Source organism: Salvelinus fontinalis, chromosome 31, assembly GCF_029448725.1.
Source record: "Salvelinus fontinalis isolate EN_2023a chromosome 31, ASM2944872v1, whole genome shotgun sequence".
Classification (NCBI taxonomy): Eukaryota; Metazoa; Chordata; class Actinopteri; order Salmoniformes; family Salmonidae; genus Salvelinus; species Salvelinus fontinalis.
In genome coordinates this window covers 38,879,321-38,906,919 of record NC_074695.1, presented here as the reverse complement: position 1 = coordinate 38,906,919, position 27,599 = coordinate 38,879,321, and the positions used below count along the sequence as shown (strand labels likewise).

General features: G+C 43.6%; 1 protein-coding gene across 1 annotated transcript; it reads right to left on the bottom strand.

Moving 5' to 3' along the window:
• Nucleotides 1-83: 83 nt before the first annotated feature.
• On the bottom strand, nucleotides 84-25,643 carry LOC129830207 (choline/ethanolaminephosphotransferase 1-like). The gene is made up of 9 exons (XM_055892581.1): nucleotides 25,356-25,643; nucleotides 24,212-24,745; nucleotides 12,168-12,315; nucleotides 11,320-11,461; nucleotides 9,289-9,373; nucleotides 8,704-8,835; nucleotides 8,067-8,225; nucleotides 7,525-7,650; nucleotides 84-3,147 (listed from the first exon to the last, which is right to left on the bottom strand). The coding sequence occupies exons 2-9, from the start codon at nucleotides 24,629-24,631 to the stop codon at nucleotides 2,971-2,973; spliced, it is 1,389 nt and encodes a 462-aa protein (XP_055748556.1). The 5' UTR covers nucleotides 24,632-24,745; nucleotides 25,356-25,643; the 3' UTR covers nucleotides 84-2,970.
• Nucleotides 25,644-27,599: the final 1,956 nt, after the last annotated feature.

Below are 27,599 nucleotides of genomic sequence, written 5' to 3'. Positions count from 1 at the left end.
ACATTTGTACTGGAGAACAATATTGCAGAATACTAAAAGAAGAGGTCACGATAGACACAAAAGGCTGCTAGCAATAGACATGATCCCCTGTTATAAATATAGCAATCTTTATTTTACATAAGCTTGTTTATTCAAAAATGAATGATTTTCTTTAACAGAAAAGTAACAATTTTGACCAAACAACAAATTAAAAACCATTGAACATCATTAAACACTAAAAAGCATATTTTTTTTTTTACACCGACCAATGATGCACCCTTTGCAAGTCATCTTAAACCTCTGCAGTGCACAGAAAAGAAACAATCCAAGGAAAAATGAGTTACGCTTGAGACGGTGTTTCAATTGGTTGAACACTACTATCAGTTACATATATCCATGTGGCTATTGACTGACCATTACAGTGGGTTGTAATGCCCATCCCATGCATTGGATACAAACATTGACAAGCTCTTCTCTTGTTATGAAGAGACATTAAACGGTAGACATTTTAATACTCTGTGCATCACTGTTTGATATTAGCTAAATTGGTAGGGTAGACATTCCTTAATTTTTGCTTTAAAAAAACCCATTCCTTATGTTTGACCAGGGATGGTACTGCGTCCCTACGGATATAGTTATACTTGGTTAATGATACATACAAAATGGGTGGATTGAACTGTTCCACACAGAGAGATAACTGATGGGCTGTGTAACAGACCAAAGTTCACTAACTATGAACAGAGAGAAACCTAAATGGGGATGCAGCTGCCATGACACCAGTGTTGTTGTGGGGGAGTTGGAGTGGCTGTAGGGTTAACATCAGGGAGTGAAGTGGATGAGAACATCTAAACATACCCTTCATTGTATTCATCAGTTACTAATCAAGCATTTATAGCACAACACTTAGTTCTTACACAAGCCTTTTCAAGCCATCATTTTGAAACCTTCCCATTTAAGGCAACTGCTGCATACCGACTGTATTGCATTTTTCACATACATCCCCATGTGGAGTAACTGAGTGTAACACTGGTGCCAGCCTGACCGACTCCTATTTCAACAACGCTACAGTATAACCAAAGCTCAACTAAAAAGCAAAACAGTTTAATGATTTAAAAAATATATATATATATAAAATAAAATACATTTTAAAGAGAAAAACAGATGAATATTGTAAAAGGAGTGTGAGGAAGTTGGAGTAACACCTATCACTAAAACATTCCAAACATATTTTTTTGTCATCCATGGTGACAAAAATGACTTGCGGTGGACAGAACACATACTCATAACTGTTGCTTGAATATCATAATGATGATTACTAACTGTTAGACTCTTAACAGCTAGATTCCTAACTGTTAAGAGTCTGAACGCATGTAACAGATAACGAGAAGTGCTCCATTGACTTGCATCACATATGGCACAAGTTAACTGGAAGCATACAGCAGGAACTGTGTTCCATCTCTCAGAAACAGTAGTATAATCCAGGTCCATTTGTACTGCAATCACATGGGACAAAATGAAGTACATGTAAACATGATGAGACAATGGTCCCCTTGTTTGGGGCTTATTGAACATAATACAATTCAGTGTCATAGATCATGCAGGCCCCTCAAACTTAACCCTGGACCTTGCAGCCAGTTCCACTGCTTTTTTTCCATTGTTCCCCTCTAAATCAGGGACTAATTTAGACCTGGGACACCAGGGCTGTGCAATTCATTATCGGGTAGAACAGAAAACCAGCAGGCTCTAGACCTCACAGGGTAAGAGTTGAATAACCCTGATGTAGGCTATACATAGGATCAATAACAGAAATGCAAGGCAGTCTTCCCTCATGACCATGTGTTCTTCCACTGAATGCAATCCGCAATCTCTGATGACAGCTTTTCAGATGGTTCAAACAGAATGCAGAAATACTATAAAGAAATACTCTGCGCTATACGTTAAACAGAGAACTAGCATTTTTCTCTGGAGTGGAATACAGGTGGGAATTGTATGTAGATGTGCTGAACAAGTACCATTACTGAAACAGACAGTATAAGTATAAGAATATAAGTAATTCATATTGCTCGGACAGAAACACGTGAATACACTGTAGGCGTTTTTCTCATAGCTAAGTATATCATTTGGTTAGGTATAACCTGCTCCTTCCTATGGATAACATTTTATTTTCAGTGCATTTGGATAGTGGTAGCATGGTTATAGTAAGCAACATTAACCCCGATCTATAACCTTTGGTTAGATAACTTCTAAATCTCAAATAGTTTGTTACCAAATAACCAGGTTCTTCTTTTATGACAACTAAACCTCAACAGAAAACGTATTCCTCATTCTCCTCTTCGGCTAGGAACCTTTTACACCACACATCTGCAAAAACGAATCACTATTGCACACCAGACTGAAATAAATTATCTTCATTAAAAAAATCTAATTTTCCCCACCCTCAATGTATTCATAATTTAATTGGCTAATACTGCGTTCATAACCAAGTGGGAAGGTAATAATTATCAGTTGGGTGTATTCACGTTTTGAACTGGGAAATATTATCAAACATGGAGGTCATTAGAAGGCTTGTGATTGTTTCGCTATTTTTTGCCCATTAAAAGTATATCCAGACCTCCTTTCACTTTCTAAATCTAAAGGAAGATTAACAGAATCAATTTTGTATTAACAATTTGTATTTTGTTCTTACCATAAACAACTGCTGAAAATACCGCCAAGCTTGCTGTCTTGTTTGTTGACAAATGACGTCAGAGAGGTGCAAGTGGGAAACTGAGCACAGGGCTGATAGTTTCCCACTAGTAATTACCAGTTAGATGGGCGTTCAAGTGGATTTTTCCCAGTTGTATGCTGGTATTTTTGAAATGACGAGATGTTGTGAACGCAGCATTATACATTCATAGAAAGACTACCTCCAATTCGTCTCATCCAATGGGAACCCTGTGGAGACAAGGGGGAGGCGGTTGAGGTAATTCCACCAGCTCCAGCCGGACGGTGTCACCACCTGTCAGTAGTGTCACCAGACCAGTTACACCAAACGTCTTTGCCTGACCGGGAGGCAGAGGCGGACCGCAGGTTGGGGGGTTTGATCTTGAACACGAAGATGTGCAGGTGAGAGGCGATCTGGTTGCAGACGCTAACGCAGTAGCGCACTAGATCAAAGATGGACAGGAACTGGAGATAAAACAAGACAGACGGGATGGATGTCAAATAAAGTACATTTAAGGCTCTTTATTTACAGAATTTGTTGCGTTTTTTGTTTTATGTCAATCATCTTTTGCCCCTGAAAAGAATTGCATGAATATACGCTAGGCAATCTACATTGCACTGCAAAATACACAACAGTGATGGATTTTGGTATACTACTTTACCACTCAACTAAGGGATTTTGACATCTTACGTTGGCTAGAATCAGTCTGTGAAGTCAAATGTTTATCTGCAATATGACAATTTCCTTGTCACGTTCATAAAATTCCATATGAAATTCTATTGTGTGGTATGACCGATAGGGGGCAATGAAGTTCTCTCACAGTCCTACAGTAGGCTTATGCTTCTGGAATCTGCTTTGAACCTGCCAACCAATCACAGTGTGATTGCGGGGCGTTCCTGCATGTGGATATTCCTGAATCTGCAGGAACGCACCCCTGATTGTCTATGCAATTTAAAATGTGGGTCAAAAGGGAAATAAAAGCATTATCAGAGTTTTTCAGGGGCGAAGGACACAGTCTACCGGTGTCACTCCCGCCTCCCCTGCTATGTACCGGAGTCTTCCTAGCTACTGAACAAAAATATAAACGCACCATGTAAAGTATTGGTCCCATGTTTCATGAGCTGAAATAAAAGATCCCAGAAATGTTCCATACGCACAACAAGCTTTCTCTTGTTTATCTCTGTTAGTGAGCATTTCTCCTTTGCCAAGATAATAAATCCACCTGACAGGTGTGGCATATCAAGAAGCTGATTAAACAGCATTATCATTACACAGGTGCACCTTGTGTTGGGGACAATAAAAGGCCACTAAAATGTGCAGTTGTGTCACCCAACACAATGCCACAGATGTCTCTAGTTGATGGAGCATGCAATTGAAATACGGACCACAGGAATGTCCATCAAAGTTGTTTCCAGAGAAGTGAAAGTCTAAAGAAATTAGCCCTGGAACATTTAATAGTGCTATAGAGCAAGACAAAACTAAAATAAGTTTGGAGATTTGCATAACATATTTGAATAATGAAATATTATACTAAGCTAATATTATACTAATTTTAAGATGTTCATACCATGGATCATTTAGTTATTTGATTTTTAGGACCCCTGTAGGTATTCCCCCCCAAACATGTTTTATATTATTTGATCAAATATTTAATTTGGCCTTTACTACTATAGCCCATAGAAACACATTGAATAACACATTCATGAATGGTGAAACAGACAGTCAAAAATAAATAATAAGGAATAAGGTTGATGTGTCTGTACCTATATCTACACTAAACAAAAATATGAACACAACATGCAACAATTTAAATGATTTTGCGGAGTTAAAGTTCATATAAGAAAATCAGTCAATTGACAGAAATTCATTAGGCCCTAATCTATGGATTTCACATGGCCGGGAATACAAATTTGTATCTTTAGATACCTTAAAAAAAAAAAAAGTAGGGGCGTGGATCAGGAAACCTGTCAGTATCTGGTGTGACAACTATTTGCCTCATGCAGTACGACATCTCCTTCACATAGAGTTGATCAGGCTGTTGATTGTGGCCTGTGGAATGTTGTTCCACTCCTCTTCAATGGCTGTGCGAAGTTGCTGGATATTGGCGGGAACTGGAACACCCTGTCGTACACATCAATCCAGAGCATCCCAAACGCGCTCAATGGGTGACATGTCTGGTGACTATGCAGGCCATGGAAGAACTGGGAAATGTTCAGCTTCCAGAAATTGTGTATAGATCTTTGCGACATGTGGCCATGACAACCGTTTATCATGTTGAAACATGAGGTGATGGCGTCGGATGAATGGCATGACAATCGGTATCTCTGTGCATTCAAATTTCCATCGATAAAAGGCAATTGTGTTCATTGTCCATAGCTTATGTTTTCCCATACCATAACCCCACCATTGGGCACTCTGTTCATAACTTTGACATCAGCAAACCACTCGCACACACAACGCCATAAACGATGTCTGCCATCTGCCCTGTACAGTTGAAACCGGAATTAATCCGTGAAGAGCACACTTCTTTAAGATGCCAGTGGCCATCGAAGAGCATTTGCACACTGAAGTCTGTTACGATGCCAAACTGCAAGGTCAAGACCCTGGTGAGGACAACGAGCACACAGATGAGCTCCTCTAAGACGGTTTCGGACAGTTTGTGCAGAAATTCTTCAGTTGTGCAAACCCATAGTTTCATCAGCTGTCAGGGTGGCTGGTCTCCCACAGGTGAAAAAGCTAGATGTGGAGGTCCTGGGCTTATGGTAGAGAAATTAACATAAAATTCTCTGGCAGCAGCTCTGGTGGACATTCCTGCAGCCAGCATGTCAATTGCACTGTCTCTCAAAACTTGAGACATCTGTGGCATTGTGTTGTGTGACAAAAAAAATCTAAATAAACATAAATGCTCACTAACAGGGATGTAAAAAATATGTGCACAAAACTTGAGAAAAAAAGCATTTTGTGCATATGGAAAGTTTCTGGGATCTTTTATTTCAGCTCATAAAACATAAGACCAACACTTTACATGTTGCGAGTCTCATCTTTCCATAGAGTGGTCATACTAGTTAGTAAGACAAATATTAGTAAGACAAATATTTGTGGGGAAAAAGTTGCGATTGTCCCGTCTTTCAAGAATCTCTGAGCTCTAAAAACAGCAACATTTTCACTCAGCCTCATCGCAAAATATGTAAAATAGCTAGCTACCTATCCCACCCACTGTGTACTGGAGTCCTAGCTTGCTAACTAGCTAGCACCCAGTGTATTAAACGCATGCCTTACAACTGCCCTCGTTAACAGAACTGTGGGAAAACAGTACCCGACTGTTGTCCTAGCAAGCTAGCTACCGTTGTCACCCCTGCCTCTTCTTCTGTCGGTTGACATACAACGTTATGGTGCTTTATCGCCACCTACTGTACAGGAGCACCCCTGCCTCCCGCCTGTGTACCAGCTTAAAAATGGACCAATAAAAGTATGAAGAAGGGCTCCTGCAGATGCAGGAATACCAACATGCAGGAACGCGCCAAATTATGGGCCACAATTGCACCCGTCCTCCAAGCAGGTGAAATTTTGTCCCGAAGACAAGTGTTTAATTCACTTTGACTCTCGTGTTCTTTCCATTTGTTATGTACATTAGCGACTCACAAAAAAAAAAATCAACCTAGCCAAGTTATCACAGTTCTTTTTCTTTCTCTCCGTTACGCGTTTCTCACCTCAATTCCGCTCCCTCTACACTCACACTCTACACTCCCATTAGGCCTATAGAAATTAGTGCCTATAAAAACATACCCAACTGATGGGCTACACAACCAACACTGTAGACAAGCTACATTCCTTGCTAAATCATGACAGCCTCATCACAAATTAAAAACGGACTGGTTGATTAAAGTAGGGAAACGTGTTCCAACTATGAGCTACAGTTTAGGAATAATATATGTCTCGTTTATTTTCTGTTTTTTTTTGCGAACTGCTATAGTGTCCCATTTAGAAAATGGAGTAAATGGTGAACAGTGATATTGACGAGAATGACGCAACATGTTCAGTAGCGCGAGTCGCGGCTCAAATGGCACTTGCAGTCTTTCATTTAGGAAATGACCTCACAACTCAAGTAGGCCATTGACAATGACTGCATATCAACTGCAGCAATTTCTGTATTTTGTGTTTTCTATACCCTAACTGTTAACAACGATGACGTGCGGAGCACTTCATATCCGTGACAAATAATTTGAAAGATGCATATCCCCCTTAATAAAGTTACAGCATTGATGCGTTAGGTAGGCCTATTTGTTACATTTTTCCCTTGATGATGATCGGGAACTGTTAGTGTTAGTTTTGTGATAACTGCACTGTGATTTAAATTCTGTGGCGAAAACAGTTTTATGGTTAGAGTTTTTTTCTTTAACATTAACAATAAAATGTTGTTTAAACGTTTAAACATTCACACCTCTACTTGGAACGTACAGTGCCAGTCAAAAGTTTGGACACGCCTACTCATTCAAGGGTTTTTCTTTATTTTTTACTATTTTCTACATTGTAGAATAATAGTGAAGACATAAAAACTATGAAATTACACATATGGAATCATGTAGTAACCAAAAAAAGTTAAACAAATCAACATATATTTTATATATTTGAGATTCTTCAAAGCAGCCACCCTTTGCCTTGATGACAGCTTTGCACACTCTTGGCATTCTCTCAACCAGCTTCACGTGGTAGTCTTCACTATTATTCTACAATGTAGAAAATAGTACAAATAAAATAAAAAAACAGTCAAAGGAGTCCAAACCTTTGACTGGTACTATACATGCACATGGATGAAGCTATGAAGGGCTATGGTGACTTACCAGTGCCACCCAGAGGACCAAGTACTCGTCTATGAAGCTGTTAAAATACTGGTCCAAGAAGAGCAGCCCTGGCCCCAGGTAAGCCAAGTCATGGAGATACATCTCACTTTTTGTCATATGAGCTACCTGTAAAACAATCAAACAAAAAACAAGAGGTTCGGCAACGTATAATAGAGTAAATAGAGTAAAAACCAAATAACTATATTGAGTCTAATTAAAAACTTGGACTAGGGCTGAAATTCAATGCAAGGTACGTTATAGCGCCTGGCACTATAACAGACTTAAAAGTAATTTACCCTTGAGCCGACAGTTATACCAAAACTAGTGGCGGGTGTGGATATTGGAATGTAGACTGGCTTTTTCAGCATTTCATGTTTCACGGTCATGTTCAGTAGGCACAGAATGGAAGAAATCTATGCGAAACAGAGGTACTATCTGAACTTGTCCAATCAAAAAATGCGTTCCGTGTTTGTGTTCCGTTACACAAACACTTCGCTACAGTGTGCCCTAACGGACACGATCCAGGTCACCTGGTTCCTCACCACTAGCTTGTTGGTGATCTTGGCCGACACAAACCCAAAGGCCAGGACATAGAGACAGGGGTGCTTCTCAAACAGCTGGGACGCAGACTTCTTGTAGATCATGACGGCCAGAATGATGACCGACCCTATGTGGAAGAACGGCGACAGGACACTCGTTCCCTGAGGAAGAAGGGACATGGCTGTCACAATCACTGTACAGCTGAAAATTCCACTATCCTTATCCGTCTCTAAAGTGATAAATAAACCGCAAGGTAAAGTTCTGACTAGTAGCTTGGCTGATATCAATGAAAAGGGCATGATAGTCATCCATGTCACTATTTTATGGAGGCCTAGAAATGAAGCATGCCAAGTGTTGTGGTATTTAAGCATTAGAAAAGACTGGCTACTTCACCCAAAACAAATTCTGTTGACATTTTTAAATTAAGCTTGATACACTCTATCATAGCTATATATAGTAATTGTAATATGGATCATATTACTACCAAAGTTGAAATAACCAATGCAACGAGCCGCAGTAAATCGTACGGTTTGCGACAAATTCCAACACACTGTATACTTCCACACACCAAGTCATCTTTTGTCAGCCATACAATTCAATTGGATCCTTGTTAGCCAGGACGGATCACGTCATCCTTACCGCTATGGTGGATCCGTTCTTTCCCACTCCTCCCGTGAATATGACCCGGAAGTAGTTGGTGCAGGAGAAGATGGCTCCCGCCACAGTGAGGATGGCTGGAATGAGCTTAATCTGGATGTTCACCACAGGGATCTGTGTGTTTGGGGGATTAGTAATAGCAGAGCCCTGTTTCAATATTTTAGAAACACATCCATCTTTCCTACCTTCCTTAAAGTAAACACAGATCTGAATTGGTTGGATTGGTGGAAGTAATAGGGCGGCAACTGGGCTTTCACCTATCCAATACCTTATAGATCTGTGCTTACCTCCAGGAAACAAGGAAAGGATGCACTCAGCAAAATCGCCAACATGCCATAACTTCCCTACATTACTTTCATAAGTCTTGACATTCTTGAGGCTATAAATGTTTAATTGCATGTATTACAGTGTATTACACTAGATTCAATACAAGGACAAAAAAGAATAGAAAATGCATCAAACTACAACTACAATGCATGTAACAATTAGCATTAAGGTAATTTCTTTCATTTCCAAGCAGTAGGAACAGGCCATAATTTGCTGAATCAAATGGGTTAAATGAATTACCAAGAACTGCCAAAAAGCTGGTCCTCCGATGGCAGCCAGCAAATACATGATTATAATGAAGAATTGCACTTCAGTCACATCAATGCTGCACAGGCAGAGAGACAGAGGAATCATATGCAAACGGTTAAGTGACTTCACATTTCACACAGTATTATCAAAATCAACATGCACATAGCACCCCCTAGCAGGTCCTGCACAAACGCCATCCATTCCTCTGGGTTGTGGGTTAGTTGTGAGTGTGTGGGGGGGATGTAGAGAACATGTCCCTCGAAAGGCTGAGAGCAACATGATCTGATAAGGTTACATTTTTTCTGGCGGACAACCTATTTAACTCTTACTTACTCTGTCAAGGGCTTACATCATATCAAATCATATTGATAAATCAAATCAACCATACTCCCAGGACATTCGTCCCTTGTCCTTGTTGTGGCTGTTCCCGAAAGCCAAACAGATAAGCAAATGTTGATACACTACCGGTCAAAAGTTTTAGAACACCTACTCATTCAAGGGTTTTTCTTTATTTTTTTACATTGTAGAATAATTGTGAAGACATCAAAACAAAATGTAGTAACCCCCAAAACTATATATATTTCATTTGAGACTCTTCAAAAGTAGCCACCCTTTGCCTTGATGACAGCTTTGCACACTCATGGAATTCTCTCAACCAGCTTCATGAGGTAGTCATCTGGAATGCATTTCAATTAACAGGTGTGCCTTGTTAAAAGTTAATTTGTGGAATTTATTTCCTTCTTAATGCGTTTGAGCCAATCAGTTGTTGTGACAAGGTAGGGGTGATATACAGAAGATAGCCCTATTTGGTAAAAGACCAAGTCCATATTATAACAAGAACAGCTCAAATAAGCAAAGAGAAATGACAGTCCATCCTTACTTTAAGACATGAAGGTCAGTCAATCGAGAAAATGTCAAGAACTTGTCTTGAAAGTTTCTTCAAGTGCAGTCGCAAAAACCATCAAGCGCTATGACAAAACAGGCTCTCATGATGACCGCCACAGGAAAGGAAGACCCAGAGTTACCTCTGCTGCAGAGGATACGTTTATTAGTTACCAGCCTCAGAAATTGCAGCTCAAATAAATTCTTCACATAGTTCAAGCAACAGACATCTCAACATCAACTGTTCAGAGGAGACTGCGTGAATCAGGCCTTCATGGTTGAATTGCTGCAAAGAAACCCCTACTAAAGGACACAAATTATAAGAAAAGACTTGCTTGGGCCAAGAAACACAAGCAATGGACATTAGACCGGGGGAAATCTGTCCTTTGGTCTGATGACTCCAAATGTGAGATTTTTGGTTCCAACCGGCATGTCTATGTGAGATGCAGAACAGGTGAACGGATGGATGATCTCTGCATGTGTGGTTCCCACCGTGAAGCATGGAGGAGGAGTGATGGTGTGGGGGGTGCTTTGCTGGTGACACGGTCTGATTTATTTATAATTCAAGGCACACTTAACCAGCACTCTGCAGCGATATGCAATCCCATCTGGTTTGCGCTTAGTGGGACTATCATTTGTTTTTCAACAGGACAATGACCTCCAGGCTGTGTAAGGGTTATTTGACCAAGAAGGAGAGTGATGAAGTGCTGCATCAGATGACCTGGCCTCCACAATCACCCGACCTCAACCCAATTGAGATGGAATGGGATGAGTTGAACCACAGAGTGAAGGAAAGGCAGCCAACAAGTGCTCAGCATATGTGGGAAGTTCTTCAAGACTGTTGGAAAATCATTCCAGGTGAAGCCGGTTGAGAGAATACCAAGAGTGTGCAAAGCTGTCATCAAGGCAAAGGCCTACTTTGAAGAATCTAAAATATATTTTGACTTGTTAAAAACAAAATTGGTTACTACATGATTCCATATGTGTTATTTCATAGTTTTGATGTCTTCACTATTATTCTACAATGTAGAAAAAAGTTTTTGAAAAATAAAGAAAAACCCTTGAATGAATAGGTGTGTCCAAACTCTTGACTAGACTGTAGTTTAAAGGAAACCTCAGACGGGGTGCCCACCCACTCACATGCCAAAGCGCAGGGTTCCTGACACGTAGGTCTGCCAGTGAGCACAGTAGAACATGAACATGCCGGCGAAGCAGCAGAAGAACATCCAGTCTGGGTTAGTTCCAAGTTGGACGGCGATACAGGTCCCCAAGACCACAAACACTAAGAGAGGGGAGAGAAAGTAGTCAGAGACAGAGAATGAGAGAGAGATAGAGAGAGATAGAGAGCAAGGGTGGGTGATAGAAAGTAAGAGTCAAAGAGGCAGGTATATTCTGATTCCTCACTTTGTCTTAATTGTGTGTGGAAATTACTATTATTTGACCATGCTGGTCATTTATGAACATCTTGGCCATGTTCTGTTATAATCTCCACCCGGAACAGCCAGAAGAGGACTGGCCACCCCTCATAGCCTGGTTCCTCTAGATTTCTTCCTAGGTTTTGGCCTTTCTAGGGAGTTTTTCCTAGCCACCGCGCTTCTACACCTGCATTGCTTGCTGTTTGGGGTTTTAGGCTGGGTTTCTGTACAGCACTTTGATATATCAGCTGATGTAAGAAGGGCTATATAAATAAATACATTTAAATAAATACATTTGAAATGAAAAAAATATTAGTACCAGTGACATCAATGCATGCAGAGAGAGGGAGAGAGGGCGACAGAGAGTGATAGAGAGAATTACACAACATGATGTTTCTCAGTCTTAAATCATTATGTTGTTTACATCTGTAAGTGTGTTGTGTACATTTATGGGTATATTGTGTCTGTCTTTAAGTGCATATTTGTTGTGTCCATCTTCCATGTCATTTGTAGTCTGTGAGTGTGTTGTTAATGGTAGTTTGAGACGGTATACACAGGCTCCAGCACACACACCTGTTGAAAGGGAGTCACAGCCATGGTCAAAGAGCTCTCCCAGTGGGGTGCTGCTATTGGTGCGCCGTGCCTGTTTCCCATCGATGGCGTCCAGTGATTGGTAGATGAAGAGGCCCACTGCACAAGACAGATACACCCACAGCGGTGCCTGAAAGGTAAAGGGAACAAACATTCAACATTTACAATAGACGGTCTACTAGTGCTCCTTGACTTCCACAGAAAAGTATGAGTTTCAGCCTTTATGAACACAATTTCTATGTTTGAGTTATAGGATGTTATGTCCAATCCATAGGTCAAATTGGGATTGGGAAGTCCCTACTAGTTCATAGCCGCACCCGGGGGGGGGGTGGACCTTTTCATTTTTGGGAGAAAGACAGGTCAGTTCAGGTGACTTTTTAAAAAGGACATTCTACTCCAAAATGAATAAAAATTAAATTATACTGACATCTAAAATATAATTTCCCCCTCAAGAAATAAGTCCCATGGGGCTCCGCTCCACTCATAGAACTGGAGTTACAACTCTGGTAACTATCGTTCTATATCGTGGAATTCCGCCCCAAAGGGGAGCTCCGCTCCTAGTGGTTTATGGCAGAGCCCAATGCTCCGAAAAGTACTCCCTGCCGAGCCTAACACTTCCCACTTAATGAAAAGGTCGGGCTCAGCCATGGCTGCGACAAAGTCCTGCAGTACTGTAACACACTGTCACAATATACTGCTGGGCAGATAAAACACAATATGAGCCATACTAATCTGTACAAGCAGATAGATGATACTTCAATATTCTGTCAATATTAAACAATTGGTCTAATAGTACTGCAATACCAGTTACAGAAACTATATCCCTCATCCTTCCGCCCAAACACAGTCATAGACTTGTGGGCAGGTTAGAATACATGACTCTACTGTACTACACCTTCAGCCAGGAGTCATACTATGTAGTCATTCTAACAGGAAAAAGCAGACCTGATGGAACCCCATCCATTGGTCTTCTCCCTTTAGTTCTAGTCCTCCCATCAGCAATGCTGAGTGCAGAAGACATACTCGCTGATTCCTCAGTATAACCCGCCACACTCAATCCATTAGCCAAAGCCAATGATTCGTGGGCAGATAACAGAATATGGGCCATACTAACCTGGCTCAGCAGATAGATGATACCTCAATATTCCATAAACATTTTGTGACCGGTCTAATAGTTATGTACTACCAGTTACAGAACTCTTTCCCAGAACTCATCACCCCACCCTAATCAAATCAAATTGTATTTGTCACATACACATGGTTAGCAGATGTTAATGCGAAACACAGTGATACACTGGTGGGCAGTCAAAGGACATGTTCTCTACTGTACTAACAATATCAGACAGGAGTCATATCACACGTCTCTCTCTTGGAAAAAGAGTGGACCTAATGGGAACCAAGCCCAACAGTCCTACACCTCTTTCCCTTTAACTCAAGTTCTCCCATCAGCCACGCTGAGTACAGAATGAGCTAGAGTTAGAAGACATGTCTAGAAGGTAGAACCGGATAAAAGGAGACTGACGACCACGACGCCGCTGCACAAATATCCTCTACCACTGTTCCTCTGAGAAGGGCCGTAGACGCCACTACTCCACGAGTGGAGTGGGCTCTTACACCCAGAGGCAGTGGCCTCCCTGCTGCCTCATCATCAATGCCGTCACAAAGCCAGTGAGACAGCCGCTGCTTATATAGTGGTCTACCAAGTGTACTAGCACAGTGATCACAATCAACTGACCTAATCATCGCCGTGCGCTCCAAGTAGCACGCCAAAGCGCGCACCGGGCACAGGCGATGAAGCCTCTCCGCATGGGAAGGGGGGAGAAGGCCCACAGCTCAATGGTCTGTGACCTATATGAGCTCTTAATAACCTTTGGCATAAATGCCAGGTTAGGACGTAACACCGCCCTGCTCAGATCGCCATTAATGGCCAGGCAGTCGGGTCTCGTCAAAAGAGCACTCAAATCACTGACACACTTAGCCGTAGTCAAAGCGAGCAACATTGCCATCTTCAGAGATATCATCTTGAGGGGTATTGATTCAATGGTTCGAACGGCGTCTTGCAGAGTGCCTCGAGTACCAAGGCCAAATCCCACCGAGGAAGCGTGGCTCTAGGCATCTGCCTAAGCCGCCTGACTTGCCTAGTTAAAAAAAGATTCATTTAAATGTAATTTAAGCCGCCGCGTTCCCAATAGGAACCGTTTCATCAGAGGATGGCTGAAGACTGTCTCTGCCAAACCCCTCATGACAAGCGGAGATCGCTGCCGCAAACACCTTGATGGTGGCGGGTGAGCGCTGCTTATCAAACATGAATTGTAGGAATGAAAGCATACTCTCAACCTGACAGCACACAGGGTCCACATTGTCTGTGGCACACCATTGTGAAAACACATTCCATCTGCTGACATACGTCCTGGATGTGGAACTGGCACGTGAGCCTTGTATGATTCTGATTACTGAATCAGATAACCCATGGCGCTCTAACCTGTCCCTTTCAGGAGCCAGACCATCAGTGGTTGGCCGATTAAAAAGGCAATTGCCTTATCATGCCTCCCGCCTGAGACATTGCGTCCTCTCGATGTGGAACGGGCCAGGGTGGCGCAACCAGCATCTGAGTTATCCCCGCGAACCATGAAGCCCCTGGGCGATCAGGGGTTATCAATATGATTGACAGACCTCCTGTTCTCACGCGGGCTAACAGTGAGAGAATGCAGAACAGCGGTGGAAATGCGTACAGGAGACATCCGGCCATGACTGGTGTGCAAAAGTGTCTATCCCTAGTGGCAGTTCGTCCTGGGCTCGTAGAGAGAACCATAGGGTACACACTGTGCGTTCATACGCGACGCGAACAGGTCTACCTCGGCTCTCCCAAACCGTTCCCATATTTGGAGAACAATGTCGGGGTGCAGATGCCACTCGTTGTCTTGGGGACCCCCTCGAGACATGAGGTCTGCTCCAACGTTCTGATAGTCTGGAATGTGTGCTGCTGTCAACGAGCGAAGGTGCTCGTGAGCCCACAGCCACAATTCCTCTGCTAGCCGGTGGAATGCAGGAGACCTAACTCCTCCTTGGTGATTTAAGTAGGCTACTGTGGTTCGGTTGTTTTACCAGACCAACACGTTGCGACCCCGTAGGGTAGACAAAGTGGGTCAGAACCAGTAGAACTGTCTCCAATTCCAGGAGGTTGATGTGGTGTCCCGAGGGAGGTCACACACCTCCGATCGCTTGAGCCTGACATTTCCCTCCCCATCCAGTCAGACAAGCGTAAACACTGGAATATAGGAGGACACTGCCTATTGGGACACCTTGCTTCTGAATGCACGGGCCTCTCCAATAGTTCAAGTCCGCTCTGAGCGAGAGGGGAACCACCAACAACCGTTTACGATGCCGCACTGGGTCTAGTCGTAGTTGGGCCATCGCTGTGTTCTGCGCATGTGCAGCGGAACCACAGAGTGGGCAGACGACATGAGACCCAAGAGTGTCATGAAGGAATGCGCCGTCAACGTGTAATTCGGATTAAACCTTCGTAGGGCTAGCAACAGGGCAGCCCGTCGAGGATCCGAAATTCAAGCCTTCATAGTCAGTGTATAGCTGCAGTCCCAGGTAGACAATCCGATGACTGGGCCAGGGTCCGCTCTTTTCCCTATTCACAGAAGCCTGAGATTAATCACTGTCTGTGTTGTGTGTGCGATTGCCAGCTCTGCTTACGGGGCGAGAACCAGTAGGTCGTCTAGGTAGGCCAAGACCCTTATCCCTTGACGACGCAACGGTTCCATTGCCGCCTCCACGCATTTGGAAAAGGTGCGAGGTGCCAGGGTGTACCCGAATGGTATTCTCGCATACTCGTACGCCACCCCTTGGAAGGCAAAATGCAGAGACTTCCTGTGACGCGGATGAACCGGCACATGGAAGAACGCGTCCTTTAGGTCTTTGCTTATACAAAAGTCTTTGTCGTGGACACATTCCACATTCGTAAGCATTCGAAAGGGCCGTTTGGCTACGCTCTCGTTGAGAATGTGTAGATCCAATAATGGCCTCATACACCCCGTCTTTTTTGGCACTAGTTAGGGCAAATATAGCCTGCTGTTCCGTTGCTCTCGGGGAAATACTGTGACCGCATCTTTCGCCAAAAGTTCCGTAATCTCTTTCACAAGAGCAGCTACTTTCTCTGGCGATTTCATCACCTTTTCTACCACGGACGAAAACGGGGGAGGAGTCCGGTAACCCTTCTCCAGCGTCCGGCTTAGCCAGTGGGAGAGGGTGCAACTTCACTGCCACTCCCAATAATGCTCTGAGAGCGGGAGAGTGTGAAGTTGTGGTGCATTCAGTAGGAAGGACCTGTATTCCTCTATGGCCCGCTGTCGTCCGACATAGAAGTGGTGGCACAGCCCAGGGTGGGCCCCCCTCGAAAGGGGGAGGAAATATTAGCACGTTCTGTGAGAAACGGGGGCGACAACACAGTCATACTCGTAACCTGAACGCAGCACGGGTCTGAACTGCACTGAGGCTATTGCCTGAGTTAGTGCGCTGAGTTAGTGCGCAGTCTCCCAACAGCGATTGCGTCATCGACCCAACATGGGGTTGTGTACGCAGGCTGTTCTTTAAACCCTGAGCCACATTACTCCTAGGAGTCTGGGGTGTAGGGTGTTTATGAGGTATAGCATGGCGGCTCATCAAAAGCGTCCGCTTTGCTGCCCTCTTATCATTGCCATATATAGCATCCTCATGTGTGTGCTCAGCTACAGAGAGAACCTGAACGATCTCTAGTTTGTTATGGAAAAGAGGTTCTCATGACAAATACAATTGGAATCCAGTCTTTATTCAACAAACATCATGTTGGCTCCCCCATCTCTTTGTAGGGGAGCGGGGGGAATAGTAGGCACTGTTGCACAGGGCGTTGCACTCTTCCTTCTCCTCTCCTCCTCGTCCTGTCATGGTCGCTTCTGGCTGCCCTTAGGTTGTCGCCAGGGTGACGTCATGACCACCTCTCTCGCCGGTGGAGTGGCTGCTCTCTCTGGCACTGCGGGAGTGAGCTGGATGCTGCCGTTCCTCGGGCTATCCGTCTGGCCGTAGACCCGGGTCTACTGGAGACAGTGAAACTGGGTGGCTCTTGAAAGCGATCTAGATCCTCCTGCCAATGGCAGGTGTCTAGATAGTTGTTTCCTCCCCTCCTCCAGCTTTTTGAAACGCGCCGTTGCCTCTTTGACGGCAACTTCAAAGAGGCCGCTGGCAGATGGGGGCGTTCAACAGGGTGGCTTTGTCGGATTCCTTCATGGCCGTCAGAGACATCCAAAAATGTCGTTCCACGACCTCCCCGCACACAGCCGACTCCTGGGCCGGAAATTCGACGCCTCTTCTATCGACTCTCACGACAGTTCAGTCTTGCCCGTGGTGAGACGGGATAGAGGCTGCCAGGATATTGTTGGCAATATTGTTCACTGCTGCTACAGCCTGGACACCTAATGCAAAGGACTTCTCTACCAGCTGAGCTGTGAGCCTGTTCTTTGTCATAGGTAGAGTGGGCCTTTTGGGTGACTGCCAGGAGCTCAAACCTGGATGAGGTACGCAGCCATGGCATGCTCGAGCCTGGGGATCCCCTGGGGCCGTCTGCAGTCCCTCTGGTGAATGGGGTGTAAGCTTTTACCGGCACTCTCACACTCAAAGGTGACCCCCATGAACCTTCCACATATTTTCAGAGCGAGGGCATGGCTGGTGCCAGTGGCACCGCCGCCCTTCTTGGTCGAGAGTAGGGGCCGCCCTCCATCATGTCCACTTCCGGGTTGGAGGCAATGGGGGGCAGCATGATCTCAAGCTGACTCGCAGCCCGCTCAACAAGCCCTGGAAAATCAGAGTGCAAAGAGGCGGTTGCATAGGAGGGGGCTGCTGAAAATTCAGAGCCCGTCTCATCCTTGCACTCTCCATAGGGAGTTTTTAATAAAAATAAAAAAATCGGTCAGTGGGTTAAGACTGTTCCGGAGAAACATCCACACGCTTCCCAATATCCTCGTCTTCTCTAGAGGCGGCATCATCATATGATGCCTCAGAACCTGAGGCTAGCACAGACATGGCGTCCTCAAGGGATATCCTCCCTAAAGAACGCCCATCACCGTTTACTCTCCTTTAAAGATAGGAGGGCGCAGCTTGGGCATTCCGGGGGTCTGTGAGGCCGCCCCTAGAGTGCTGTGATCCTAGACACATGAAACAAGTCGTGTGAGTCCACAGCCGCCATGGTGGAGCAGCGACACTGAGCTCTTAAGAGCTTTTGAGTTAGGTGGAAAACCTGGAGTGCTCATTCCATAGGGACGATGTCGAGACTTGGATATCAACAGCAGGTTCGTCCTGAGACTTATCTTCCCTTCTCGGCTTCTTCAGTCTAGTCCAAGTCGCTGAAAATAATGGGAGGCTGACTGAGGGGACGCATCCCCTTATATAGGGACACCTGTACTCCCATTGGCTGCAGGTGTGTGCATAGTTCTCTCAGGCTATTCGCTGCCTAGGCAGTGGGGTAAACCACTAGGAGCAGAGCTCCCCTATGGGGCGAAGCTCCACGATATATAACATAAATACAAATCATTTTTAGACTGCAAATTGAATGCAAGAAGCCAAAACACTGAGGTAAATCTTCAGTGAAAATATTTGACTAAGCGCAATGTTGTGAATAAATTCCACGATCTGGTCATGAGCGAGTACTCTGTTTGGACTCAATACTGTGTGCACCCATACGCGCACTGAAATCTAAGCCCACCGTGATGTATAGTACCTCCAACCAGGTGAAATGCTGTGAAAAGTGTGTCCCGGTCTGTTTGAGTTGGGGGTTTTTGTGTGTTTTTTCTCCAATGTATGCTTTGGCCACAAATACAAGTATAGGATGAGTTGACAACATTACCTGGGTAGGAGTTAACAGAATGACATTTTTCCTGGACAGTTACTTTAATGTAGGCCTACCCATTGCACCTGACTCGTGTTACATTTAGCCCCGGTCTACACTACGCGCTAAAATGACATTGGCAAGCGCTGACGCTGTTAAAACTCTAGTTCTGAAAAGCTGCAGTTCACAAATGTTGGGGATTTGATAAAATAAAAGTGTAGTAACACTAGAAAGCTCTCAGGTCCTACAGTGGCCATCAAAACTGCTATCAGAAGGTGTGTTCTCTTATGACTGCATTAACAATGTTGTGCAATGACTGGGCATGCATGTTTCTCCCTATGCGCTGTGCAGCACTCACTGTTTGAAGCACCGGAGAGAAACTTCTCGCATAGAATGTGACAAGCTGGCCAATTGAATAGGTAAACTATTCTAACATGGGGTCGTCTGATTTTGCTGTTGCATATTTGTGTTGGCTGAGGAAAATTAAATGACAACAATTTCTAAGCCGCCAGGCTTTCATTTGACCCGGCCCAATTTAACCCCTGGCAACAACAGATTATATTTCAACTGATTGGGTTGAAAGTAACCGAAACCTTCCCATGTGTCAGCATACAGTATTGATCTAAAGTGCGTTTAATATCAGATTAAGAGGGCCAGTTTGTTTGAACAGCTTCCCCTTAAACTAGCCGTGGGAGGAGGAATACATGGTGGGATCTAGTTACCGTTGTGCAAGCTTCCCTGATAACAAACTGTAGCTGATAATATTTGAACGCAACATACAGTAGACTAAGAAATGTAACACTATGGAAGGGAGGTTGGGTCAATTGCAGATTAAACAATATCCTCAAGTGATCTCATTTTCAGACAAGATAACTTAACAACCTTGCCTATATTACAGTCAAGCCTCCAGCTCCAAAGCTTTAGACGATCAAAACAAACCCATGAACTTGATTTCTCCACTGATCCTGTGTGGCTCAGTCAGTAGAGAAAGTGTTTTGGGTTCGATTCCCAATGGGGCCATCCATTTGAAAAATGTCCACTCATGACTAAGTCGCTTTGGATGAAAGTGTCTGATAAATGGCATACAGTGCCTTCTGAAAGTATTCAGACCCCTTGACTTTTCCCCACATTTTGTTACAGCTCTATTCTAAAAAAAAATAAAATAATGTATCCTCAGCAATCTACACACAATAGCCCATAATGACAAAGCAAAAACAGGTTTTTAGAAATGTTTCACATTAATAAAAAACAAATACCTTATTTATGTAAGTATTCAGACCCTTTGCTATGAGACTCAAAATTGAGCTCAGGTGCATCCTGTTTCCATTGATCATCCTTGACATGTTTCTACAACTTGGAGTCCACCTGCAGTAAATTCAATTGATTGGACATGATTTGGAAAGGCACATACCGGTCTATATAAATGGTCCCACAGTTGACAGTGTGTGTCAGAACTAAAACCAAGCCATGAAGTCGAAGGAATTGACCGTAGAGCGCCGAGACAGGATTGTGTTGAGGCACAGATCTGGGGAAGGGTACCAAAATATTTCTGCAACGTTGAAGGTCCCCAAGAACACAATGGCCTCCATCCTTCTTAAATGGAAGAAGTTTAGAACCACCAAGACTCTTCCTAGAGCTGGCCGCCCAGCCAAACAGCAATTGGGGGAGAAGGGCCTTGGTCAGGAAAGTGGTCAAGAACCCGATGGTCACTGACAGAGCTCTAGAGTTCCTCTGTGGAGAATCTTCCAGAAGGACAACCATCTCTGCAGCAATCAACCAATCAGGCCTTTATGGTAGAGTGGCTAGACGGAAGCCACTCCTCAGTAAAGAGCACATGGCAGCCCGCTTGGTGTTTGCCTTACAGTACCTAGACTCTCAGACCATGAGAAACAATATTCTCTGGTCTGATGAAACCAAGATTGAACTCTTTGGCCTGAATGCTAAGCGTCACGTCGGACGTGGCACTATCTCTACGGTGAAGCATGGTGGTGCTAGCATCATGCTGAGGGGATGTTTTTCAGTGGCAGGGACTGGGAGACTAGTCAGGATCGAGGCAAAGATGAATGGAGCAAAGTACAGAGATCTTTGATGAAAACCTGCTCCAGAGCGGGACTGAGGAAGGTTCAACGACCCTAAGCACACAGCCAAGACAACGCAGGAGTGACTTCGGGACAAGTGTCTGAATGTCCTTGAGTGGCCCAGCCAGAGCCTGGACTTGAACCTGATCTAACATCTCTGGAGAGACCTGAAAATAGCTGTGCAGCAACGCTCACCATCCAACATAACAGAGCTTGAGAGGATCTGCAGAGAAGAATGGGAGAAACTCCCAAAATACACGTGCCAAGCTTGTAGCATCATACCCGAGAAGACTCGAGGCTATAATCACTGCCAAAGGTGCTTCAACAAATTACTGAGTAAAGGGTCTGAATACTTACGTAAAATGTGATATTTCAGTTTATTATAAATTAGCAAAAATGTATTTTAACCTGTTTTTGCTTTGTCATTATGGGGTATTGTGTGTAGATTGAATCAATTTTAGAATAAGGCTGTAATGTAACATAATGTGGAAAAGGTCAAGGGCTCTGAATAATTTCTGAATGTACTATATGCATGTATATGACTCATACTTAAGAGGACTCAAATACTAAAACCCATGCGACTGTGTAGCTAAAAATACATAACCCACATCCGATTCTAATCGATTCACAATTAAGCCAGCTTGAATAAGTAGTCTGAGGGAGACCATTCTAAATGCCTATTCCTACCCTCTACGGCTCGGGATGTGGGAGAAGGGGCCTGAGGATAGATGTGTAACCTGAGAGGACGGGGACATGGGGTGCCTGTCCCCAAGAGCCCTGTAAGGCATCCCCCACGCACCTCAGCAAAATAAGCACACATGACATGGAGCATTGCGCAAGCCTGGCCCCAGTGACCAAGAGAAAGGAAAAGCAAAACGTGTCTAATGTTAAATATTGATAAACTAACGATAATTGGTCAACCTTTTTCCATTCACAAAGTCATAGCCTAGTCATATCTACTTTGTTAAAATTGACAGCCTTAAAATGCCCTTGATCGTTTTTATTCTATAATGTTGCTTAAATAATTTTTAGGCACAACACTTTTGTGGTGACACACACATCGTGCTGTATCACATCTTCTAAGCAAAAGCATTAAGGCAAGCTAACTGGTTTCGCATTGACAGGCAACATTCCTAAACAGGATGGAAAACAAGCAAACTGCTGCTAGTTTCAATATGTCTAGATTGTGTTTTTTTAATCCTAATTGAATATTGTATGTATATTACTGTAAATATTGATCACATTCCTTGTGTATGATACATTGAATGTTAATATTGTGACTTGTTATACATTTGTTATGTTATACAAAAATGTTATACATTTTTTACCTCCTGTTTCAGGAAGAGATGTCACGGAGTACTGCCCCTATATATAGGACCTTCCACTGCCACCTGGGATATGGATGCCTGATGAAGACCTTAGGGTCTTCATCAGGTCCGTAGTCATAAATAAATATCACCTGGGAGCATGAGCAGCAGTGTTCGGCGCTTTCCTTTCTGTTTTCCTTGAGTTTGCCTACAACTCCAGCATCTACGGAAAGTACCTGAATGTGTGCCTGTTTTTCAGCTTTTGTACATTGTACATTCATAAAACACACATCCTTTCATGAACCGGTTGATAATCTACAAATCACTTGTAGTTGAAATGTCAATCTTTAGACATTCATGACAACAACATGTTACGTAGGGGCAATTCCGCAGTAACAGAGTGATGCTGAAACTCAGATTTTATACTTGAAAATGTCAAACAAAAACCAATGATTGGCAAGCTAAACAAACCATAACTCTATGCACAATGACTAATTTTAACAATAACCACAGAAATTTTACAAAAACACATTTATTGAAGAACAGTGCAAATGCTAAGTTTGGTAACAGAATGACAGTTTGTGCTGTTGGTGCCATCATTCTGTTACCAACACTTGCCTCTGCACTGTTCAAGTACATGAGTTTGAGAAAAAAAAATGAAGTGAAAAATCATAGCCTTAGCATCACTCTAATACCGTGCAATGGCCCGTATTACAACGTGCAAAACCCCAGAAAAAGAGTCATATCTCTTCGACAGGTCAGATTCCAAAAACATGTCACCAGTACCAACTCACACACTTTCGTCTTAGTTATACAACATGGGTACTGTTGACATTAGACCTCCACATGGAAGGTCACAGGTAAAAGACTGTATGGTGGCCAAAACACCTACAACTGCTCTGTGTCTGAAAACCTTAGCTGCTGTCAAATCCTTGTATCCTGGTTTCCTCAATTCCTCTCAAAGCGCATTTAGAGGAGGGGATCCAGGGTCCCTCCTGTCGACCTCCTCCAATGAGCTTTGAGAGGAATTGCGGAAACTAGGATGGAGGGAGGGAAGATTTGACAGCAGGTAACATTTTCAGACAGCCAAGGAAGTGACATTCAAATTCAGTGAGTTGGTCCTGTGTAGCTCAGTTGGAGCATGGCGCTTGCAATGCCAGGGTTGTTGTTTCAATTCCCACAGGGGGCCAGTAAGAAAATGTATGCACTCACTACTGTAAGTCAATCTGGATAAGAGCATCTGCTAAATTACTAAACTGTAAATGTAAAAAGTCACTGTTTGTGGCATTCTGGTGTTTTACCATAACACCATGTTCATCAAATACTGTTACTGTAAGATGGTTTAGAATAGCTTGATTCTCACAGAGACAACAAGGACAGTAGGTATAGTGTAGCATTCTTACCTACAACAAATTGCATCCAACATTGACAAAACAGAGACAGAAATTTTGATAAACCTTCACTTGGAAAGGGTAGGCTATATATGACAATTACCCAATCAATACTTTTCAATCAAGAAATTCTGAAAGAAATACTGACGGCCTCATCTTCTCTCTATGTCCTGTCAGTAGTGTATATTATTACAGCCGTTAAAACATAAACATTGACCTAATAATCCATGGTTATTACTTAGTAGGAATACCTGCTGATTAATTCATTTAAATATGCATACTCAGTGGGAGGGAGGGCCATATGAGTGACAGTGTGTGAAAGGGATCCAACATCAAATTCTTTCCAGGGCCTAGAATTCCCAGTGATGCCCCTGCATGGACCTACCTGTTCAGTGGCAGTGGGGCAGTAGTACACCAGCACCAATGTGGTGAGAATGTTGATGGCCAGGCCCACAATAGTGATGAGGTTGGGGGCTATCCATGCCGGCACACATGCCACTAGCCACTCCCAATAGTGCTGCATGAAGGGCTCCAGAAGTGAGCGGCCTGCACTGCTGTATCTGTGCTCCTCTAACTTCTTCAGCTGGTGGCGCGACAGCGGCGGAGCCGGCAGTTGGATTAGCTTACTCAGGACACAGGAACTCCCCCCACCACTGCAGGCTGTAGTTGGACCTGCAGTGGTAGTAGGCCTGTATGAAGGGTCCACACTCTGGTCCTGAGGGGTCCATGTCGTTGTCCCCCCTGCCCCCTGGCCTGCCTTCGCCGCCCGGGTCCGTGGTGCTCTCTGACCGGTGCTGCTACTCATAGGGGAAGTCGAAACCGCACTTCACGTGGCGCCTGCTCTGCCTACGACTGCCTCCGCCCCGGTCCAATTCAGGGAATCCACAGTGGGGCCACAACCGTTTTACTTGGTTGAAGCCTAATGAGGAGAAAGAAAGATTTATATTTTATTTGACCGTAATGTTAAGCATAATTTGACTGTGGCAGTACACTGAGCACAAGCTGCAGCGGGAGGGCTGGTAAAACAGGAACTCTTCAACCATACATGCTTATCATATGTTTCCTGATACATTCTGCTAATACTGCAAACAGCAATCAGTGAGACAATATAAATAAATAAATGCAAGACTTGCATTGTTAAAGCATTGAATTACAAGGGTATATACGTTGGGTAGACATTTGTATACCTACCCATAGTGAATAATAACCAAATCATGTCTACGAAAAATACATTTAAAAAACAATGTTGAATAATTAGTTAGAAGGTTCATGTCATGTTGCCCTACAGTACTTGTTAGGTAACGTCGTTAGCTAGCTACCAACAAAATCAACTGGCTAAGCTAGCTAACGTTACCTTGCTAAGCTAGCTATCTATCAATATCAGCTGTAGCTAACTAAAGGTAACCGTCACAACATATCTTTTTTTCATATTACCATACGTATAAAATGTAAAATAGGTTCTCAACACAATAATGTCATGATTATGAAGAGCTGAGTTGACATGCAGTTGTCCTTCGGAAATCTCTTACCTAGCTTGATTCCGTTATACGGAAGCGGTGGCCTCTATCGTTGTCTGGCTAACAGCTAGTGCTTACTACACTACGGCCTCTTCTGTCAGCTTATATGTAGCTAACAAGCAAACAAGTGCATCGAGCAGCGACAGCAGTCTGGTTCCCAACGAGTTAGAACCGTTTTCGGGAATACTAGAATCAACTGCTGCAGGTGAATATCGCGAAACTCGACCGCGGCTTTGAGAAAGAGCGGAAAGATTTTTGACAGGCAGGCGTAGGGATTTCCCACTTCCGTCGCACAATTTAAAAAGACCGGCTCCTTGACTGCTTTCAATAGCTTTTTATGATAATTTAGTATGACATACAATATATTAAAATAATATATTAATAAACCAGTGCGTTAGTTTAATATCAAAATAACTTAAATGAACTGTAAATGGAATGAACAGTGGTATGTCAAATGAAGGCCTTGTGGTAATATGGACTCTTATTTTGAAATACCCAAAGTCAACTACTTTGTACCATAATCTAAATTGCTTTTGGATTGAGACACAACATCTTTGTGTAGATACACTACACGACCAAAAGTATGTGGACACCTGCTTGTCGAACATCTCATTCCAAAACCATGGTTATTAATATGGAGTTGGTCCCACCTTTACTGCTATAACAGCCTCCACTCTTCTGGGAAGGCTTTCCACTAGATAATTTGTAAATCGCTCTGGATAAGAGCGTCTGCTAAATGACTTAAATGTAAAATGTAAATGTAGATGTTGGAACATTGCTGCGGGGACTTACTTCCATTCAGCCACAAAAGCATTAGTGAGGTCGGGCACTGATGTTGGGGGATTAGGCCTGGCTATCAGTCGCCGTTCCAATTAATCCCAAAGGTGTTCGATGGGGTTGAGGTCAGGGCTCTGTGCAGGCCAGTCAAGTTCTTCCACACCGATCTTGACAAATAATTTCTGTATGGACCTCGCTTGCTGCACGGGTGCATTGTCATGCTAAAACAGGAAAGGGCCTTCCCCAAACTGTTACCACAAATTTGGAAGCACAGAATCGTCTAGAATGTAATTTTATGCTATAGCGTTAAGATTTCCCTTCATAGGGGCCTACCCCTTCTTTGGACACTGTGCTAACAAACATCCAAACAAACTTCAACGCCATACAACACTCCTTCCGTGACCTCCAACTGCTTTTAAATGGTAGTAAAACGAAATGCATGCTCTTCAACCGATTGCTTCCCGCACCCTCGCGCCCAACAAGCATCACTACTCTGGATAGTTCTGACTTAGAATATGTGGACAACTAAAAAAGCCTAGGTGTCTGAGTAGAATGTAAACTCTCCTTCCAGACTCACATTAAGCATCTCCAATCCCAAATTAAATCTAGAATCAGCTTCCTATTTCGCAACAAAGCCTCCTTCACTCATGCTGCCAAACATACCCTCGTAAAACGGACTATTCTACCAATCCCTGACTTTGGCGATGTCATTTACAAAATAGCCTCCAACACTCTACTCAGCAAACTGGATGTAGTCTATCACAGTGCCATCCGTTTTGTCACCAAAGCCCCATATACTACCCACCACTGCGACCTGTATGCTCTCGTTGGCTGGCCCTCACTACATATTTGTCGCCAAACCCACTTGCTCCAGGTCATCTATAAGTCTTTGCTAGGTAAAGCCCTGCCTTATCTCAGCTCACTGGTCACCATAGAAACACCCACCCGTAGCACACGCTCCAGCATTTCACTGGTCATCCCCAAAGCCAACACTTCCTTTGGCTGCCTTTCCTTACAGTTCTCTGCTGCCAATGACTGAAACGAATTCCAAAAATCACTGGAGCAGGAGTCTTATATCTCCCTCTCTAAATTTAAGTATCAGCTGTCAAAGCAGCTTACTGATCACTGTACACAGACAATTTGTAAATAGCACACCCAACTACCTCATCCCCATATTATTACTTACCCTCTAGCTCTTTTGCACCCCAGTATCTCTACATCATCTGCACATCCAGTGTTAATACTAAATAGTAATTATGCATTGGTGCAGGTAGTGTTCTCCTGTCATCCGCCAAACCCAGATTCGTCAGTTGGACTGACAGATGGTGAAGCGTGATTCATCACTCCAGAGAACGCGTTTCCACTGCTCCAGAGTCCAATGGCAGCGAGCATTACACCACTCCAGCCGATACTTGGCATTGTGCATAGTGATCTTAGGCTTGTGTGCTGCTGCTCGGCCATGGAAACCCATTTCATGAA